Source organism: Microcebus murinus, chromosome 9, assembly GCF_040939455.1.
Source record: "Microcebus murinus isolate Inina chromosome 9, M.murinus_Inina_mat1.0, whole genome shotgun sequence".
Taxonomy (NCBI): Eukaryota; Metazoa; Chordata; class Mammalia; order Primates; family Cheirogaleidae; genus Microcebus; species Microcebus murinus.
This window is the reverse complement of record NC_134112.1, coordinates 4,597,751-4,619,959: the sequence shown is the minus strand read 5'-3', so window position 1 is coordinate 4,619,959 and position 22,209 is coordinate 4,597,751. Positions and strand designations below refer to the sequence as shown.

The 22,209-nt window shown below is 48.1% G+C and overlaps 1 protein-coding gene across 3 annotated transcripts in view; it reads right to left on the bottom strand.

The window, feature by feature from the left end:
* Positions 1-22,209, bottom strand: part of COBL (cordon-bleu WH2 repeat protein) — a 282,212-nt gene that overhangs the window by 117,674 nt on the left and 142,329 nt on the right. For all 3 annotated transcript variants that reach the window (XM_076006242.1, XM_076006243.1, XM_076006244.1), the window contains one exon: positions 9,464-9,637. In XM_076006242.1, the coding sequence (XP_075862357.1) occupies positions 9,464-9,637 (174 nt within the window). The remainder of the gene's footprint in view (positions 1-9,463; positions 9,638-22,209) is intronic.

The following is a 22,209-nucleotide window of genomic DNA, read 5'->3' as shown; positions in this document are numbered from 1 at the left end:
GCACCACGGAAGTGCCTGGGCCTCTTTCTTTAGTGTGGCCATTGTGCTGAGCAGCCCTAATCTTGCATCTGAAATCCAACAGACCCTGGAGTCAGCCTTGGACTGACATACATTGAGGAGCCCAAGGATGCAGTTACTCTTGTCCAGGGTCTACAGCACACTGAGCAGAGGAGTGACTGATCCGGAAGCCACTAGAGACCCTAAATAACTCACCCCCACCAAATTTCCTCTCACTGAGGATTTGCCCAGCATACTAACTACTCTAGGTCCTGACTCTATCCCGTCGGTTTGGCCTCCAGCCACCTGTGCCTGAGGTCAGCACATCATGCCAGTCGCTCATTAACACAAGGTGTTCCCTCCCCCAAAGTGCCACCAGACACCTCTGTCCAGAAAGACAGGAGTTCATTCATCGCGACTAAAGATCAGGTTCTTAGCCTCCCGTGCGTCTCCCGAGCTGTCTCTGCAAGAAGCCCATATTCTTCTGGCCATCACATGCTATTGTGTCCTGCTGTGTACCAGGCAGGTGCCTGAGGCTGGGACATAATGGGGAACAAGTCACTGTCCGAGTCATAGACTCAGCCAAGCTGATGGCAGTTAGAGGCTGTGTGCTCGAGCCTGTGCACGGCAATGGACCATGAACCTGTCTGATCCCTGTCTCGAGTGGCCCTGCTACCTACTGGTGTATCACTGCCCTCTGCTAAGGAGTTCTCTGAGACAAGCTAACAACATAAGCAGTTGCAACAAAGACACCAAAATGGAAAATCACAAATGCTGCAAAATACATCCAGAGTCAGGACTTCTTGCAATAGCTCACCATGCCAACAGGGAGGGACAGGGGCCATGGAGGGGACATGGGTTCCATGCCAAGCTCACTGGGTTGCTGTCTTGAAAAGCAGAGGGTGACCTGTGCCTTAGGAAATAATTCTGTTTTTATCTTGATGGGACCCAAAGTAACAGGGAAGGAATCATGAATAGTGTGTTCTCTGCTAAAGGGAAGCCGGGCTGGGCACAGTGCATCTCCTTTCGACCGGGGGGCACTCACTGCAGCTTGCTTTGTACAAAAGAGTAGGAGGGGAAGGGGCCACGCTCTGGGGAGAGGCGCTTGGGGACCTTGTGTTGCCAAAGAAAGAAACGTTAACAACAGGCCACAAAGGCACAGAAACAAACACACAAAAGAAGCCAAAGGTCTGCAGGGCAAGATGCTTGAAGGAAACCGCTGGTCCTGTATAAAGGTGGCTTCGTGAAGGCTGGGGAGGTTTTGACCTCACTGTAACCTGTGAGAGCAAAGGTCGGACCTCAACTGGGCGCTGCCAGGGGCAGAACGATATGCCGCTGAGCTACCTCCTCTGGCCGAAGACGGGCTGCCAGCGCAGCGCGTGGCCCCTGACCCTCCCGGGCACGGCGCTGTGACATGGGGAGAAACAGGGCGCCAGCGCCCACGGCCCCTGCTGCGGAGCCTCTGACAGGCAGCTCAGCCAGATCTGAGACTCAGTTTCCTCAAGTCAACTGATGATGGGACATCACAGCTAGCAAACTTGCCAACATGGCCAGGAGGGTTAAATCAAACACTGCATCAAGCATTTTACAAATGGCAGAATAAGTGGGATACACATATCTGTGTGTATGTGCATGGTTATTTTGAAAAAACATGGTTAAGAGACATTGGAAGAGCAAACTGATTGAAGGTAATTTAACAGGATATCCAGAGAGCTGAAGAAAAACACCTCAGTTGCAGAAAAGCACCAAACGTAGACAGGAGGAGAGAGAAACTGGGAGAGAGAAGAGCAGGGAGGGAGGGGGATGGTAGGGAGAGAAGAAATAGAGCTGCACACTTCACCCATGCTTCCCTAAGGATCTTCCCATCTCATCTTCACAGAGTGAGCCTGCCGCACCCATTTTACAGATGCGAGAGCAGAGGCTTGCTCTTCACTGTGTGACACGGTGGCAGTGTCCACCATCAGCCACAAGGCTGCCCCTGGCTCCTTCCCTCTGCTGCGGGGCCTGCACCCCTCCCGGGACTGGACAACACAGCAGGCCTGTGACACATGCCGTTCCGCTCCTGCCTTCCTCAGGGAAAGCAAAGTAGTGACGCTCTCGCGGCATCATCAGAGGCTGCCGCTCCCTAGAAGCCTCTGTGTTGGCCACAGCAGGTCTGGCCCGCACGGCAGGCGAATGCGCCCACTGTCCCATGCAGACATGCCCCACCGGCCTCCCGGCCAGGCCCGTGAGGTCTTCTCTAGTTCTGGCACCTGCACTGTTTGTGGCTCATTTTCAGCTTTTTCCTTAGTAAGGAGGAAATATTCCAAGCACTGGCCAAAGTTACAGCCATTTATTCCTTAACTGCTAACTTGGCTTCTTCAGCAAAAAGTGATTTCTTAGTTATTTGCATATACTTTCTGAAATTAATTGTTTTTTACTTGGCAATTGTCTTAGTCTGTTTGGGTTGCTATATCAAAACACCATGGACTGAGTGGCTTAAAAAAACCGAAATGTCTCACACTTCTGGAGGCTGAAGTCTCAGATCAGGCGCCTGTGGATTCAGTGTCTGGTGTCCCTGGTTCACAGACGGCGCCTTATCACTGTGTCCTCACAAGGCGGAAGGGGTGAGCTGGCCCTCTGGGGTCTCTCTGGTAAGAGAACTAAGCTCACTCGTGAAGGCTCTGCCTGTATGACCTAGTTACCTCCCCAAGGCCCCACTGTCAAATGCTAGCACCTTTAGGGGTAGGGTTTCAACATTAATTTGAGGGCAGGGACACAAATAATCAGACCACAGCAGAGATGGTCCATAAACACATGCCTGAGAGCCAGGTACAGTGGCACATGCCTATAGTCCCTGCTACCCAGGAGGCTGAGGCAGAAAGGTCGCATGAGTCCAGGAGTTGGGGGCCAGCCCGAGCAACATAGCAAGACCCCATCTCTTAAAAAATTTTTTTAAATATTGCTTGATAAATAAATCATGGATATATATATATAAAGTAAGTTAATATAGATACTTACTGATTTAACACATTGACTGCCACAATAGGAAAACAAAATTTTCCTTGGGCCATGGGGTATTATTAGGAAAATAGAATAAAAACTTTGAAAACAAAATGGTCACTTCTAATTTAATGAAAAATTCAGTGAAAAATAAAATTTATTGACTTTTATTCATTTAATCCATGTTTTCAAAATTAATTTGTCAATGTTAATTATAACAATAAGAACATCAACAAGTAAGATTTTCACAAACCAACTGCAGGGTTTTGCCCAGGTTTTGCTTCATATGCCCCAGACTTAGAACTAGCGTGACTTAAATACAACTCACAGGGCAGTTAACGTGTTCATGGGCAGTGTTAGACACTGGAGGTATGTCAGTGAACACAGAGACAAAACTCCCTGGTTCCTGAGCTTAGCCTCCTAGAGCTGGAAGAAACGTGAAACTGGGGAAGGGCCAAAGAGTGCCCTGAGGGTAGAGGTGGTCACTGAGACCTTGCTCATGCAGCGACCTTCAAATAAGGTCTGAGTGCAGTGAGGGCCATGCACAGGCCATGGGCGAAGGCAAGCATGCAGGCCTCATGGGCTTGGGTAAGAGCTGGGGTTGCACGCAAGAGTGGCATGAAGCCACAGGAGTGAAGTGGCGTGACACGATCCTGTTTCTGCTTGGATGTGTAGCAGATTCTGCGGGGGAGGGGAGCAAGAACGGAATCGGGGCCCCTCAGGAGGGCCCACCCCAGGAGTGGTCTCAGTGGGCCACGGGCGTGCAAGCGGGGTGTGGGAGAAGCTGGATTCTGGACGTGCTTCAAAGGAAAGTGGAGTCCCGGCAGGTCGGGTGTGGCGCGTGAGAGGCGCCGGAGCAGTCGATGCCCTCATCGGCCCCTGCTCTGGGCCGGGCCCAGGTGGTCTCCCCGCCTGAGTCTGGGCTCAGCGGGCCGCCCTTTCCTGCCGAGCCCAGCCTACCTCAGAGTCCTCCCTTCTCAACCAAGCACTCCAGGAAGCCAGCTGCCCGGCAGTGGTCATGACATGCAACTGACAAAGACGAGAAATCTTTAATTAGTAGGGAAAATAATTCTCAAAAAGCTTCCAAGCATCATCCACTTCATCAGACACAAATTAGCCACCACAAATTAGGCATATGACAAGAAACGCAACGCAGCTCCACTCCAGGACACGTGCAATGACTCTGCAAAGATGAGAAGCACGCTGACCTCAACACCCCATTCAGAGGGGAGAGGAAATTGTGTTCATTTCAATAAAAAAAATCATCAGTCCTGAAAGGAGAGAGGACACTTGAGTCTGGAGCCCTCCTGACCAAGCGGTCCATGGTCTGGCTCAGGGACCCTGCAGGTCGGTCCCCCAGTACAGGGGCCTTTAAGTTTGATGATGATCAAATGGACATTTCAGTTCTTGGTGGAACATATCTTTGGGAATCCGGTCAGCACAGTTTTATGACTTCCTATCAAATTCCAGTTACCAGACCCAGGAAATGGAACTTCAAATGGCAATGCTTTGCATTACATTTCTAACGCAGATCATCCCAAATTTTCACACAATATGAAATACTGTATTTTTAGGTATACTCTGCTCTGAGCTATTAGAGTAATGAATATCAGTTCATGCTTGCAAGTACAGGGCCTTGTGCATGGCAGCTCTTCAACAAATATTTATTGAATATATAAGCACATCTTTCATAGAAAAATCTATTTTGGGTTATACTAATAACTGATCATAATACAGCCTCTATCATCTCTCATTTTGACAGCCAACATCACTAGTAATTTCAGTCCCAATGCAATAAATTTGAGAGAATATAGTAACGTACTTGTGATGTTTGAATTTTATGGTGTTGAATATAATGAATGCAATAATTCAAATAATATAGAATAAAGTAAAGCTTGAATAACTTTAAAATATTTTTGAATTACTTTTAAATTACAATAAAAATGGATTTATAGTTGGTATCGGCACAAAAGTAGGTGTATAATAACTGTATATTGACTGAATAAATAGCTGTTTATTATACGTTTGTGGATAATGATAACTAAAATTAGACAACACAGCTTTGTCTAGTAAACTTCCCCAAGTTACTAATGTTTTACTCTCTTGGTATACATAAAAAAGTGAAAATAGCTGCTCTGTAACATGCAAAGTGTTGTACAAAGGCAGATGTCAGGACAAATGATTTAGAATATTGTTTCAATCTTTAACAGGTAAACTGAGTCACCTACATAAGGATGACTTGATAGTATCCTATTCTCCTACTTAAACGGAGGATCCCGGGATTTAAAGGGATGAAAAGTTATCTTCTTCTCTGAAGGTATGGAACAGTGAGTTGGGTGTTCACGGTTTGTGGCCATGAAGGGAAAATGCCACCAAGAGAAGAGAGGTTGCTGGTATTGTTGAATAGAATGAGCCTGTTCCAGGCACTTTGTGATTTTTTTATTGCACATTTGGTGTTTGCAGCAATAGGGAATTAGATTTTTAAATATAATCTGCTATTTGGTTAACGCAGGACCCTGGCCAGGTCCATAAGGGCCTCAGCCCTCCTACCCAGCAACCCCTGCGCCATGCACACTGGCTACGCCCAGCCCCCACTGCACTGAGGCCGACTCCGCCTTCCCCATTTGTGCAGAGTGCACACCCAAGGACATGCGCAGAGGGATGAGCTCATGTCTAGTCATGGCGGAGCTGCATTCTGAGCCCAGGAAAGCACTGCTAGGGCCCCCCTCTGATCACTGCTACACGCGCCTGCCAGTGCAGTTCCTATTGTTCCCATTTTGCAGAGGAGGAAACTGAAGGCCAGAGAGCCAGTGGATGGACGCACAGCCGCATCTGTGCCTCAGCCCCACCTTAATCTCAGTGCTGCTCCAGGACCAACCGAGAGGGGCTCTCACCCCCATGCCACAGAGCAAGGACAAAAGGAGAGGTCCTCTCTGCACAGGGCAAGGTGGGGAAAGGAAAATCCTGTCCTGACTGACAATTCCTTTGTGTGCCCCACTGGAGTATTCCCTGGATCCCAGTTAGAAGAAGTGAGAGCAATTTCCCAGTGTTAACATATAACTTTAGGCCTCAGCTAACTTTATGGGAAACTGTATATAATTATCATCGCACAGTATAGATTCATTCATTTTTAGGGAATTTTTCTGCTGAAGATCTCTTCGCAGATCCGTCACGTTCGAGTCATCAAAATTCTGAGCGGGCAGCCGAGGGAGGTGGCGTTCTACTGAGCGGTGGCGCCCAAGGCGGGGTTTGCCAGAGCAGCAGTGGCAGTTGACGTGCAAATTCTCAACCCTGCCCCAGACCACCTGAATCAGAACTCTGGGGTGGGGCCCAGTAAAAAATGCTTTAACAAGCCCTTTGGGGTGACTTGATGCCTGCTCAAATGTGAGAAACGCTCTCTTAGTTGACGGCGCCTTTTCGTATGTAATATATCATTCCCGCCTGAATGTGCTCCATGATAAAGCCACACTCCCAGCGCTGTGTGAAGAATGATGGAGGCAGGGGGGAGAGTCCTGTCACCCTCCGGAAAGATGGCATGTCCCTCTACCCATCTTCCCCACTGCTTTGCTGGCATGAGGGCGACAGTCATTTATTTCCCAGGCTTTAATACCTCTGGGAATCTCTTTGAAAAATACTTTGGGGAATAACAAACAAAAATGATCAAATTATGAGTACAAAATCAGGTAACAAATACTGATGTAATGATTATATTGTTTTTAAAAAGTTTCAGATGAACGGGAAGATGGCTAAAATTATCCCACCTTTAAGACCTGAAGAAGTAAATATTGAATTTTTTAAATTAGTTGATATGAAAAAATATCTTTTAAAATATGAAAACCTAAGCATTCTTATTTTCTTACAAACTAGTTATATCCTTGAAAACAAACCTTTCCCTTTCATTCAGGATACTGGTGTTAATAACAGCTGCATCTAAATCAGGGCTCCCGAACAGCATCTTATCTTTACATGGAAGGAAGTTCACGAAGAAGGAACTGACGTTCTTCCCCAACAAGATGACAATACATTTTTGGGTTCCTTTCCCAGAAATTAGTAAATAACAAAATATCTTTCATTTTACAAAAAAGCATGTTCATAGCAAATGCTTAAATCTAATCCATATGCCACTCATATGCTTAAAAAAGGGGATGGTTTCCATGAGCCAATTTCTCCACTCATTCCGTGCCAAATAAAACAGATTTCAGCAAAAAGCTTTTACTGCCTCCGAGGGAACTCTGTTCATTCTACAGGGTATAAAGTACTATTTATTTTTCATTCAGAATTCCCAATTCTCTACTTACTGTACATTTTCCCACTCAAGCAGGCTTTATCCACTGTGGGTAAGCACGTTAAAGGCAGAAAAATGCAACATCTCTGGCTGGAAGAAATGTTTTAAATGCTGGTGCAATTCACTATCCATATTCTATTGTATTAAGAAAATGCAATTCTTATTGAACAGAAAAAAGCTTATATAATATGAAGCCTGGAATTCATACTTTTCACTGCTGAAGAAATACCTATCCCAACCAAAAGCAAAAGACATCTCCAGGGACATGTAGTTGAAAACTTATGGTCTGCATGTTATGAAAAAGTTCAGAATCTATACCAAAGCAAATTAAAGAGACACTCTGTAGACAATCGCAGGAAATAGCTTCATGCTCCATTTGCATCATTTAATCATGCAAGTATATGACAAAATGACCTACCATTTGTGCCTAAATTTCTTTTTATCAAAACACAGCTAAAATATCATGGAAAACTCAAAAAAATAAATGAGTGGCATTAGAAAATACTTAAGAGACAAAAAATATTTTCTTCTAAAATGTGTTGCATTACAGATTTTTCAGACAGATTTCTATAGATATGAATGGAAAGGTCTATAGAGGCGAACATGGCAGTCTCTGAGGTCAAGGGATAAGGAATGCTCTTAAGGAGCAGAGACAGATGACCAGAGGACCACCTTGCAGACAGAGGGACAGACAGACTGATGATCAGGCTAATGAGAAAATTAAGTGAGATTTCTTTAGTCACAGAGATCCACTACTGCAATTTCTAATCAAGATCAAGGGGCCAAACCTCAGATTCGGGAGGTACAGACTTAGTTTCTACAATATTTTAAGGAAAAGCCACTTCATGAATGAGCAAAAAATGGTTTGAACCTACATACTAGTAGGGATGTGATGCTCTCACACATTATGCAACTGGAACAGGTCATGTGGCACCAAGGAGCAGCAAGACTCAGGGAATGAAGTCCTGGGAGAGAACGAATGGGCCCTGATCATGCTTTACATAATCATTAGAGTTCATCAGTGCTGTCTCCCCAGGAAGCCCGCACTAAACTCAGCCAGACACATCTCAGCCTGATAAAGAATAATCATGCTTACCTGTACACCCGCAAGGTGGACCTGACAGCTGAGGGCATGGGTGGAGCAGCACCCTGCGGCCTGCCTTTCCTGACTGCCTTGGGGAGCTTAGCTTCTCACAGTCAAAAGCATGAGCCCACTCTGGCAGCCCAGTGTTGTCCCTGCCATGCCCCCGCCCCAGGTGGGGATAGGTTTAGAAAAATAAAATCTTCACAAAGAAGTTGCTAAAAAGAGGAGCTGCTGTCAAAAAGTAACCTACCCCTGGAAATGAAGGATTTAATATTTCACATAATGTACCAAAGGATCACAGCAGGTAGCTGAAGGGAAGAGGCCCAAATAAAAAACACCAGGGAAGCAACTCAGCTGCTAAGGACAAAAGTCTCTTCCTAGTGAACACCTATGACTTGATCACTTTCAAAGGCATTAAGTTACTCTGAATATAAACATAAAAAATGAGGCTTCTGAAATGCAGGGCCTCATGAAATAAATGTTTTAACCTATTGAAAGCAAGTTAATATGCAAAAATATTGTCAGCTGTCCTGTGAAACTGAATTCGAGCATCTGTATATGTCATGCGTCACTCTTATCCTACTAAGTTCCAGATCTCTGAAGGTACCTTTACCCCTGCACATTTCTCATTAAGTAATCATAATGATGCCCAACATTTCAGACATGTTAATCAACAAGCATTGGTCTTCAAATACTAAAAGCCCGAAAATAGTTTCCCTCTTCAATAATTGAAGCAGAGTGTCATCTCACTCTTACTTCTAAATAAATCTTAAATAGTCACCCTAAACACTCTGGTTGCTAAAGCACAAACATGAAGGATTCTAGTGTTCCCAGAGTTTGCAGGGGTCCTCAAACTACGGCCTGAGGGCCACATGTGAGGACATTTATCTGGCCAACCAGGTGTTTTTGCTGCCACTGCCTGTCCTGCTTAGCAGACAACTCGTCCCGGGCCCACAGTGCGCATGTGTGGAATGTGCACCACACTCTCCAACGGCCCTCCAGCGGTCTGAGGGACAGTGAACTGGCCCCCTGTTTAAAAAGTTTGAGGACCCCTGTAAGAGTCAACTTGGTCATTTAAAAGATGCTCTCGTCAGGACAGGTGCCTGCTGCCCTACCTTTTCCGATGCCTTGCCTTGCACAGGTGGCCCTGGGCTCGGAGGAGGAGGGGCTCGGCGTTTCTTCATCTCCGACTTCACAGACACCCCTGAGATGCTGCCCAGCGACAGGGATGGACCCAATGTAACGGAACGGGAGTGCAGGGACGGCGAGTTGGGTGTTGTTAGACAGCCCTGCCGGGGAAGAGACAGACATGGAATCCCATCAACATGACACGAATGCTGGAATATGCAGACAAAGCGCAACCCCTCCACTCAAACTTTCAATGGCATCTGTTTCTGCTGACAGGCTTGAGGGACTCGAGAACAACCTCTCCTTTCACTTTCCTGGAGAGCTGTGCAAGACTTCACCTGACAGATTCATCCGAAAGGCTTATTTTCCTAATCATGAAGGAAAGAATAGACATTTGAACCTCGAAGAAGAACACTTAGCAGTTAGAATCATTCAATACTCCTTACCCACCTGCAGGTACAAATTAGGCTCCATAAAACTTTAACCTGTCATCAGAGTGAGCTCTTAGACACTGAAGAGAAGAAGGAACAGATCAAGAAATGTGTTTTTATGGGCAGGAGACCAACAGTCTGTGCCATCTTGAGGAGTATGTCACCTGTTGCCAGGAAGAGGCTTAGGTTTCTTTTAATTTTCAGAAGTTATGAACAAGTGACTACATAGTATAAGCGATATACGTGAAGATGCCGTGATCACTCATGTAGCATTTAGTGATAGATACCTAATTAGCTGAAAGAAATGCAACCCAACATTCTAATTAATTGCTCCCAAGGGGCAATTTCTATACCAAGGGGACAGACTAAAGGACACATATATTTTTTCAATCTTTTTCCCCCTAGGGTCTGCTTAATAGAATCACATGTGTGTCGGCGCAGAAAGAGCGTTTAGGGAATCGGCACTCTAATTTCAGACGGAAAACTAGATGGCACCATGCTCAGTCCCGGGCTCCTCTCCTCACCCTGGCAGGTCACTTGACAGAGCACGCGTAACCCCAGACATGGCCACACCACGCCGAGGGCCAGTGCGGTAAGAGTTCAGCCCGCAGACCCTGAAGACACTGCCTGGTTTGATTTCTGCCTTTGTCCCTTATAAGCTGCATGATCTTGGGCCAAGTTTTTAATTTTCTCTGCCTCAGTTTGTCTCCTATAAATCCAGCCTAAATAACACCCTGCATCACAACATCACTATGTGAATTAAATGGGTGGCTACCTGTAACAGAGCTTTAAGGAGCTCGTGGCACAAAGCAAGCACTGGTACATGTGGGCTGCTACGGTCACTGTGTATTTGCTTATTGACATCTTCCTCCACCATTACCACGAGAGCGCCATGGCCAGAGCTAGTCGCCCTTCTCACCTGGCTGCAGTCCCAGCCCGGCTGCGCGTGGAGGGCCCGTCAGCACGCGTGTGTGGGAAGAAAGGACGGGAGTGAGCCTGGGGCCACTCTGCTCTCATGTTGTGCATGATGTTATTTACATTACGGTTTACGTAATGGGCTTGCGGGTAAGATTTCATGTGAGCAACCGGTTCTCCATATTTAAAATAAATATATTTTTAAAAACCTATCGTATTAAGCGACAATCCAGTATTATTCTTACTCAGACACAAATTATATTATGTTCTGCCAGTGAATACTGACATTTGGTTTCCTGAGAAATTTCAAGACACAGATTTTCTTGGGCTTAATTATTAAAGCCAGAGGACAAAACACTCCACGAAGGCTGCTTTTTATGCCAGTTCCTGCTTCCCTGTGAGATGATAACCCTCAAAGACATGCAATACAGAGATCCCATAAGAAACAGGTGGGGGATGGTACAGGAAATAGCTCGACACCCAGGAAACTTGGCAACGCCTATTTAGGCCCATGGAAAAATGTAAATCACCCATCCAGCCCTTGATTTCTGCAGCCACTACACTCACTACACTATTGGCTGCGCAAATCAGCCAATACAAAATAAACCGTTCTGTATTTTCCTCTGCCTTCCATCTACCTCCATGGCAACCGTGAGGGCTCATAGAGACGGAACTCAGAGTCACTTAACGATGCAGGGTCTAGATGACTAAGTACTTGAAGCCAGAAAAGAGGCTTTGTTAATCCAAGGAGCAGAGCCGAGAAGGCGTTTCCTGGATGGCTGCTTTGCTCAAATAACCCCAGATTCGGGGGGATGTAAACCCCATCTTCACTCATCAGCAGGTCCAGAAGCACAGACACTGGGCCTTCGAGTTGCCTTCTGAGTTGCCTGAATTTCTTATCCGTAACATCTGCTGTCAGTTTGTGCACACACACGCACGCACGCACGCACACGCACACGTGCACACACGCATCACAGAGGCAGATTATAGGTGTGGCGTTCAGTGGAGAACTATACAGCTAGACCCACACCACACTGTTATCTCTGAAGCAAACACGACGTTCATGACATTCCACAACCCTGCACCCAATTGATTCTCGTCACTCCACCCTGTCTAGACATGGAACCTCCAGTTCTTCCTGCCCTCAGCCCTCACCACAACTATGCGTGCCTGGCGGTCGCTCGGCACTGCTGAGTTCACCTCCATCCTTCTAATGCCCTGAGCTTCCACGAAGCTATGCAGAACACTCTCTTAAAAGCATTTAACACTGATTTTAGGTTTTAATTCTGTAATTGTTTTGCCCTCATAAGCTTCCTGACATCTTGGATTACCTACTCCTTAAGGTAAGGGATGGGTACAGGTCTTACAGGAGGGACAGCCTCACCTTCAAAATGGGGAAAATTCCGTTTACTTCAAAGTTGTTATAAGCATTAAAAGTGGAAACTTACAGATGAAGCTAGGTGAAGCGCCTAGCATATTTCTGGCACATTAACAGTGTCTAACATGTGCTTTCCTTCTTGTCTGACAAGGATTTTTGGTAGCAATGACCTCATCAAGGCCACAATGAGATGACCCTGGACAGCAGAAAGCCGGAAACCCAAAGTGCACCCCCCGCGTGCCCCTGCCAGTCCCGGCACCCGGCATCTCCTGACCGTGCCTCTCACAATCCTAGCATCCGTGTCTCTGAACTTGACTGAGTTCTGACACATGGGCGTTGTTCACCTACAGTCTGTTAAAGTCAGCAAACACCCCTTCCCACCCCGCCCCACACTGCCGAGGATGCCGACTGCAGGTTCAATGTGCTCAGCCCACCAAATCCTCTCCGTGATCCTGCTACTCAACGGTGTTGCTCAACCTTCAACCCATGGGCAGCCAGAAAAGTTTCGCTGCCCAGAGATATTTGTGGTTTAACTCTTATACTCCTTCTGTCCCAACTTTTGGAATTTGTGCGCAGAATTTAGAAAACAATCCACAGAACAATGTGGGAGGGAAACAACATTGGTAAGGATTGGGTCCTTTAAAATACTGACTCACAGTAATATTAAAATGGAAAACCAACAGCTTAGTCCATATGGTCTGGAGTCAAAAAAGCTTGACCCTGTCCTATCGTTCCAGTGTCCTTGACTGTCTCGTGCCACAGAGTGGCACAGTTCCCGTGGAGCACGCCACTGCTGCCTGCAAGAGGGGTTGGTCTCCTGTTCCTTGACCAAACACGTCAATCTCTCTCTCTCTCTCTCTCTCTCTTTTTTTTTAAATATCAAGTCCTTTCCTTGCAGGGAAGTGAGTCATACTGTTCTCCAAAGGTTGGCACCAACATCCACAGATTTGGGCTATTACAATCTCACCAGATTTGCTCAGGAGTTATGAGGACACCCACATAAATCACTAAGAAAAAACAAAGGATAACAGAGGAAAGGGAACAAAGCATCAGAACCTTCCCTCTCAGCTTCACAGGACATCAGTCAGTGGAGTGCCAACTTCCACCATGGAAGCTGGATGTCTGCTGGATGGAAAGTCCAATGAGATGCCACCTGCCAGAGAGAGTACAAAACCCTGTATCTAGGCCGCCACACCCTTCAGAGCCAATTAATTCATTTATTACATCCAATATAAAACATCATTGATTTGAGCCAGGCACAGTAGCTCAGGCCTGCAGCCCCAGCTACTCGGAAGGCTGGGGAAGGAGGATCACTTGAGCCCAGGACTTTGAGGCTACAGTGAGCTATGATGATACAACTGCACTCCAGCCTGCGTAACAGAGAGAGATTCTGTCTTAAAAATAAATAAATAAAAGAAAAAACAATCACTGGTTTGATCCTATCATACACACATATGAAGGGGGGAGGGCAGGAAGAAAAGGAAACTAACAATATCCAGATCTGAGCATCAGCTCAAAATAAAATCAACATCATCTGCAACAACTGTTTTTGCCACAGGTTCCAATTTATACATGTGATCTCCCAGTAGGCTGGTGCATAGACTTCCACAGGCTCGGCCTTCAGAATTAGGCTTTGCCCCTAAACCAACCGAACCTTACTCAGGCACAAGCTCGTGGTAGAGCCAGCACCCAGTGGCAGAGGCATTGCTGTGATAGCTCAAGTTCCCCAGAAATCTTGATATGGCTCTCAGAGTGCTGGGTATACCCAAGATAATTCTGGAATTCTCAGGTACTGCAGGGAACAGGCTTTCTCCCTCGTTCACTGACTTATAATTGATCAGAGATCAGTACAGGATAGGAAGCTGTGACCAAAGTAGACCTTACTATTACCGTCAGCATAAACCGCGACGCTTCAGTCCCCTTTGCTTAAATGCTTCACCTGCATCTTCACGGAGCTGCTTCACAGGCACAGCCCACCACACACGCGAGGGGTCCACCGTCCACACCCACAGCAAGGGCTCGGTGCACCTGCCTGTGACGTGCTGCCGAGACAAAGGGGAGATGCTGTGCCGGAAGCCTTTCTGTTTAGGATAAATTGATTTTTAAAATAAGATGAATAGCTATTTTGTTTCCATTTCTCAAAACTGTCCATTCTGACAAATAAAACTGTCTCTTGTGAGAACAAATCACTGAACTAAGTCCAACAAAAGTCTAGCAGCTCCTTTGACAGGGCCTGTGAGGAATTCAGATGCAGATTTTTGCTTAAAGGTTATGGGAAATATTTTGGTTGCAATAAATACATTCTGAACAAGCCATCAGCAATCCTACCTGCATAGAATCTTCTCAGTTAGATCAGATACTTTAAGGATGGCATGATGTTTGGAGTTTTAATGTGAGAAAAACTGAGGCCCAAGGGGACTGACGTAGCTGCTTAGGATGGCTCAGCTCCCTGGTGATGGAACAAACCAGAAACATGTTCCCGGCCTGTTTGCAGAACTCCTCTCCTAACACAATGCTGCCCCCTTTCGAAAGACTTCATGACTTTTTTTTTTTTTTTTTAATTCTTTGTTAGAGTCCAGTGGGAGAGAAGATTGAGTTCAGAGCCTATTTCCCCATCACCCTTTCTTTGCATACAGGTTTTGGCAGGACCCAAGGCAGGACAACATGCCATGAAACAGGTGAGGCAGGTGGACGCCACTGTCCTTGCCGCCCCCCCCCCCCCCCGGGAACCGCTGGGCAGAGCAGCCACATCGGCCACAGCTCCTGACACCGGTGAGGGGGACACTGCTTCTCCTCCAAGTGCTTCTCTTTTGGCCGAGCTCCTCCGTGGAATGCCTGCGGGATCTTAAGTCTTTAGAAGATGGCAAGTTGCAGGAGCTATTTGGTCTGGATACACATTGCAGCCAAGGAAACACCGTGCTGCATAGACTCTCTGATGGTTATAAGCATCAGAAAAGTTTGGCTCAGTTTCTCTACTGGCAGGATCTTTTCATAAAAGGAGCAAAGAGTATCCAATGGATATTTGACTTTTTCCTCACAAAACCCAATGGGGAGACGGAGGGTGAGCTGTAACACTGTCTTCAAGGCTTAAGAATAGGACCCTCTGAAAGGTAAGGCCCGTTGGCGGACATTCGAATGTTTAGAATGCTTAACCAGGACAATTTTAGGAAACCAAAAGATTCTGAAAAGCTTGTGAGTTAAAAACAAACAGGTTCCTGGGGGATTCAAAGATGTGTAACACGTGATGCCTGTCCATAGGCAGGCAGGATCCTGCCAGAGCCATGGGCCACAGGGAGTCGCCGCCAGCCGAGCAGGCTGGGGACAGAGCACACGCAGTGCACGGCGCAGAGCTTAGGAGGGCAGCGGGGAGAAACAGGAGGGAGGGCGCTAACGGGGAAGCTAAGCAGGAGTGAGCTATGAAAGGTGAAGTAGCAGCGTGCAGCGTGGTCAGGGATGGGGAGGACAGCGAGGAGGAGAGGGGCCGGGGCGTGGGGCCCACAGGGGCAGCGGCAGGAAAGAGCGTGAGGAGGACCATGGCTATGGGAAAGCCTCAATCCGCGTGCATGTGCGTGTGCGCATGACTGCACACGTGTGTGGAATGGCTTGTGGTTGGATGTGAGATTTCAGCTGAGGAAAACTCCATTAGGTACAATTTTGAGGAAAAAGGTTCTAGTTTATATAAATAATAAAGCCCTAATAACAAAGAAAGTGAAGGTTTTCCCCTTTCAAATGCACATATAAAATTTCCTGTTATGTACATGGTGACATGTTTTGAATAACTGACATACAAATTCAGTTTCTATAACTCCTAAGAAGTGAGGATTCACACGTGGTCTTCCTGAACACAAACAGGTTTCTCCAAACTAGATTCGGCACCTCACGCTGAGAGGCTGGTGGGCCCAGGCCGGCGCTGTGGACCAGCCGGGGGAAGGGAGGGCGCTGGGCAGGTGCAGGCGCGGACTCAGCGACGACTGCACCAGCGGTCCCGGCCTTTTTGGCACGGGGACTGGCCTCATGGAAGACGATTTTTCCACGCATCGGGCAGGAGGTAGTTGGTGGGGAGGAGAGCTCAGGTGGTGATGCAAGGCCAGGTTCCTAGCAGGCCACAGCCCAGGGGGTAGGGACCACAGCTGTACGCGACACAGAAACAACGAAAATGGGAACACACGCCTCTGTTTCTAATACTTGTGTCAAATGAGGAAGGCCTCTCTGTAATTCCAGGTAATTGAGTCATTAGCTGGAGAAAATAAGCTGACTAGAGTGCTTTCTTTTGAAAATTTATTTTCAAGAAAAGTAGGATTTTTTTTTTTTAAAGAAGCAGGAAAAGTAGTGTGGTTCAAGAGTTTCTTTGGTTGAGTAGACAAATTCTCCAAAGCATTATTCAAAATGTTTCTCTCTTATCTGCTAAGACATTTGTCATTCATCACTATCTACATGACTAATGCTGTAAAAGAGGGTGAGAGAGTAACCACATAATTCATTGTCCAAAATGGGACTATTTTCCAAATGGCCTAAAAAAAGAGCCAAATTGGAAAGAACACAGTGACAACAGCATTTTGGGGACTGTCCTGGCAAACAGAGATGTGTGGTCTCCTCACCTGGCAAGTGCAAGCAGAACAAAGACTACCAGGTTAAGGAGACAATCTAAACTCCAAGCTTAGGAAATAATACTGTACTCATGTGGAGGCATTTGGTTTACATATATACATAACCCATTTGACCCTGGTAACAACTCTATGACATAGGTAACAACATGATCCCATTTCACAGCTAAGGAAACCAAGGCACTGGGAGTTAGTGGCGTGGCTGAGGTCACATAGCAGGAAGTGGCAGAGCCAAGAGTTCTCCACCTCCGCTGCACATCAGAACTCCCGGAGCTTCTAAAGATGGGCATACCCAGCTGCGCCCTAATCCAAGCACATCAGAAACCCTGAGATGGGACCAGGCATTGGTTGATTCTTTTTTTTAATTACAGTTGCAAAATACATGTAAAATAAAACTTTCCATTTTAGTTATTTTAAGGCATTAAGTACATTAAGTACATTTACATTCGTATCCAGCTATCACCACTATCTAGTTCCAGAACTTTTTCATCACCCCTAAGGAAACCTTGTACCCGTTAAGCAGCCAGTTCCCCGTCCCCCTTCCTCATGCCAGCCCTGACAGCCACCAAATTGCTTTCTGACTCTAGAGATTTACCTATTCTCGATATTTCATATGAACGGGATCAAAAAACATATGGCCCTTTGTGTCTGGCTGCTTTGCGTAGCAGAATGTTTTCAAGGTTCGCCGCATGGCAGCGCTTCACCTCGGCTCCGGCTGGACGGACGCCGCATTCCTGCCCGCTCACCTGCTGCGGCGCTTCCGGCTTGCTTGCACCTTTTGGCCATTGTGAACAGAACTGCCAGAACATTTTTGTACAAGTTTTTACTTGAACACCTGTTTTCGGTTCTTTTGGGCACATATTTAGGAGTGGAATTGTGGGTCATGTGATATTTCTATGTTTAACTCACTGAGGAACGGCCAAAATGTTTTCCACAGCAGCTGCAGCATTTTAGAGTCCCACCAGCAATGAGAAAGGTTTCCAATTTCTCCATATCTTCACCATTCCAATTTTTTAAAAAATTAGTCATCTTTAGTGGCATAAAGCAGCATCCCACTGGGGGTTTGCTTTGCGTTTCCCTGGCTGTCAATGAGGTGACACCCTCACACGTGCTCGCCGTCTCCTCGGCATCCGCTTTGGAGGGTCAAGGCTGAGAACCACCGCCCTACCTGCCGTCACCCTCGCCCCCGACCACCACGCCACACCTCCGGGCTTGGCGAGCTCATCGATCATGCTCTCTAGGGACAGTGCTTGGAGCGCTCGCTGCCCACATCCGTCTGCTCCAACCGGCACGGTCCCACGTGCAAGGCGCGTACCTCCACGAGCAGTACGTGTGCAAGGGCTGCAGCTCCACCGCTCTGTCTTGCCCTCTGAAAAGCCTATCAGGGAAGGAACGATGACATTTCTCCAGGGGAAACTGGGAACAGCTTCCATCTGTTTAAGTAAATCATTCACTAACTTGGGTACTTTACTACTAATTACAAATTACACGTGACCCCCACCATGACCCCTCTTTTTGGAACTGCTGCCAAGCACGTGCAGCTGACCTGTGCAGGTCCCACGACTGCAGGGAGAGGCAGCCAGGCACACACATCTCAAGGTCGCCCGTGAAGTTCACCTTCAAGGCACCTGCCAGATGTTTTAGGTTCTCCTGATAATCTTGTCATTTAGCACAGCTCTTTCCTGTTTTCTAGCCTGACCTTTTGGGCTCAGATTCGATAGTTAGTCTGAATGCATCCTCCAATTCTCCCAGCAAGATGGTATCTCTTGTTGGAAATAAAGAGGGGGCAGAGGAAATGCCTGCAGTGTGGCCGGGAGTGCCCAACCCCGGGGGTGGGATGGCCCAGCGTGAGGCAGAGAGAGCTAGAAAGCAGGCCCTGGGAACGAGACCTGGACTTGCTCACCGCAGCAGGCCGCACAGAGGGAAATCGAGGCAGGTAAACGCTATTCCTTTAAATCTCTCCAGTTCAATGTGAACAAGTGAGAGCACTCAGGAAGAAGACAAGCCACGGAAGTTACCGAGTATGGTTGCTGCCACCCATTACGCAGCTGGGCAGCAGACAGCTCTGCTGTGAGTCTGCAAGCCCGAGCGGGAGCCTGACGGCACTCCAGCAGGACGCGCTCTTCCAGGCCAGGGTCCCCGCACAGCAGGGACAGCAGACGGCACTGCAGCAGGGAGGAGGAAGGCTTCGCCACCACTCAAGAGCCTGGTCACGACTCAGCAGCCTCAGGGCAGCTGCAGGCCGCTGGCTGTGCCAGCCCAGGCGCACAGGCAGAAGCGACGCTTCCCTGCCCGCGGCCCAGACCTCCCGAGAGGACTGCCCAGTGGCCGGCTCCCTGTCGACCTGCCTGCGGCCATCCCCCAAGCCCTTCCTAGTGCTGGCTCAAAAAGAGTCCCTCACCCTCACTAACATGGGTCATCTGGGCAAAGCCTGGGCGGGAGGGCAGCTGGAGTGGTGGGAGGGAGAGTCCCTTTTCTCCCTTCTCTTCTCTTCTTCCCCGCTTTGTCTCTCTCAGAACTCAGCCCCACTTCAGCTCCTGCCAGAATCAGATTCTCTCTTATTTGGATTCTAAGGCGCAACCGCTTTAGGATGCCTCACGCTTCACCAAGGTGGGGACACGGCCTCAGCTGCCCACAGGGCCGGCCCCCTTCATCTTCCCTCTGGCGCAGCTGCCCCAGGGCCCAGGTCCAGGGACGCTGCGAACATATCTGAGCGTTTGTTCTAGCCTCTCTCCTGTCCGGCCAACACGAATGTCCCCTGGCTTTCCATGACTCCCTCTCCAATCTCCTCAGACACCAGCCCTGGGAACCTTGCCAACCGGAGATTCTCATCCCCCTGTAACCGCCGCTCACATTTCTCTGGCCCCACCTGTCTGGGACCCTCTCCCCCTCAGAACCAGGCCCAGGTGTGTGAAGGGAGGCAGGGGCAGGTGGGCCCAGGGAAGCACTGCAGAACGATGCCCCAAGCCCCTTATTCATGTACTCTGCATGTGCATGTGTAAACATGCATACATGCACACATGATAACCTACTTCTGCCACAGGAAAACCTTAGTATCATAAATACTCAAGTCTCCAAGTCCCTGAGACAAACCTCACATTCCCTGTGCCAAGGCTTGCGATAAACACGAAGCCTGAGTGGAGGTTATCTTCCCCCAAATGGTCCTTGCAGCCACGTTACTCTGCTGTCGGGCTTGATTTTGTCCCGTTTTCTGTGAGATGATGTGAAATACGCCGTCCGCCAGTTCCCATGAATGCAGTCACCGCTTGACGACTGCCGGAGAGACCACAGATAGCCAGTTCTGAATGCCACGGAGCCACGTTCTTTCTCCAGAAAGAGCAGGAACGGCAGCCGCAAGGGGCCTTCCCCACCTGTGGTCACAGAAAGGTCTGCCTGGGCTCCGGGCTCCCTCCCAAATCACACTTTGTTCACGGCCATGTGTTCCTGCACCTGTCTCCACATCAAGCAAGACGCCACTCCCACTCTGGCTACCATTTTCTCTCTCACTTTCTGAGCTGGTTTTAAACTGGCTGATACACTTGCTGAAAAGAACAAACAAACTGCTTTTCATGTTGCTTCTAAATGTTTGGTGGACTTGCTATTGCATGGATCTGAGTCACTGCCAAATTTATTATTTCACTATTTTCCTAAGAATGTCTAAGATAGGGATACAAAAGTGATCACTTCCTTTAGAAATGCTCACATTTTCTTTACCTCCATCAAAACCCTGGCAGCTGGCGTCCTCTAGGGAGACACTCCTATGCATGCGTGCACATACATGTGCATGTACACATTCTCCCACAGAACACAAAGCATGGACCACCTCCACAGAAACCACCTGAGTGAGAGGGAGCCAAGCCCCGCAGAGCTGAACGATGGGCATGCCGTGGGCTGTCGCTGGTCCGGTGGCCTGTGCACCCCTAAAGTGTCTCAGCCGAGTAGCCCAACCGTCTGGTCAACCACAAATAGCTGACATGCCAGGTCTGCTTTCACTCAGCAGGCCTGCAGCCTGGGAAGCTCTCCACATTTCTAGTGAAGAACACAGCGGAGTGCAGGCATTAGGAAAGGCAGGCAGGCAGCACGTCTCTCACCCTCACCCCACTCCGAGACAGGCATCACTAGGCAACCCCAGAAGCCTGCTCCAGTGTTCCCAGAAGCTGCCCCAACACACGGAGCTGCCACAGATTATCACAATTAATTGAAAATGGTCACGTTCCTCTTGCTATATTTTGATCGTCTTTAGCACAAATGTTAATATTTCCCTTGGTTTCCTAGACAGACTGCAGTAGACAGGATTTTCCACCCTCCAGGAGAAAGCAGAAGCTCCAACTGGCCTTCTCTCAGCTGGACAACGGGGCAAGGGCGACAAAAGTATGTGGCTACTTCCAGACGACTCTGGCAGATTTCACCGTCCGGAGGAAGCCCACCTATGGCTGCTCAAGGCTGGACTCTGACACAAGCTCCAAACCCAAGAGTGAAGCGTCTACTTCTGCCCAGGGGATGCTGGCTTTTTGGGGAGAGTGTTCTACTTTTCCCAGCACAAAGTATCGGTCTTAAGGCTGGGATACCATGTTCTCACCAAGTATGAGCCCGTCTGCAAACTCCTTTCAGACGCTCTGTCGGTTCTTTTTGGTAGCAAAGAAAGCCCCTTCCTCAGGGGAGAGCCGCCCGCCTCCCCCGGCAATCAGCACTGGCGACTCCTCTCGGGCTGACCTGACCACTGCTCACCGCGGGGTGAAGGAGGTGAGACCTGTCAGGACCCCGTGCTCACGCTAAGCAGGCAAAACAACGCGGTTTCTCAGATGTTGGTCGTTCAGCCCACTGGAATCCTTGGCTCTCTCCACATGAACTATTATAAAATCTGGTCTCCCCTCAGCTGCTGTACATATGTAAACTTTTTCAGCCTTAATGCGCTGGTTTATGTTCAAGTCCTCGGCCTTGCATTACAGACAACTAAGACCCATACAATTTGGTGTCTGCTGGCATCCCACCCAGCCCTGCGTTCCCCACAGTCTGCGGCCGCGAGTGTATCAGGTTCCCACCCCCGAGATGCGCACGGACATCTCCCCTCCAGGTTCTGACAGATCAGAAGAAAACAAATGCCACCAGAGGAAGCCTGTCACCCACTGGGGCTGCTCCTGCCCTTCTCAGAGTCCCCACAGGATACTGGTAAGTGGCTCGTAAGTGTTGAAGGTGGTGGGAGAATAAATGTTCTAATTTTTTCAAGAGATTTAAGCCTTGTCGACAGTTAAGAGCATATCCTTCATGCTATGGCATGCTCCCTGAACCCATGGAGAGAGAGCAAGAGTAAACATTTAGTGTAAGTTATGGCTGACCTGCAACAAAGTCCAGCCAGTCCTATGACTTCTCAGTCCAGAGGAAGCTACAAGGGTTAAGATAAACTG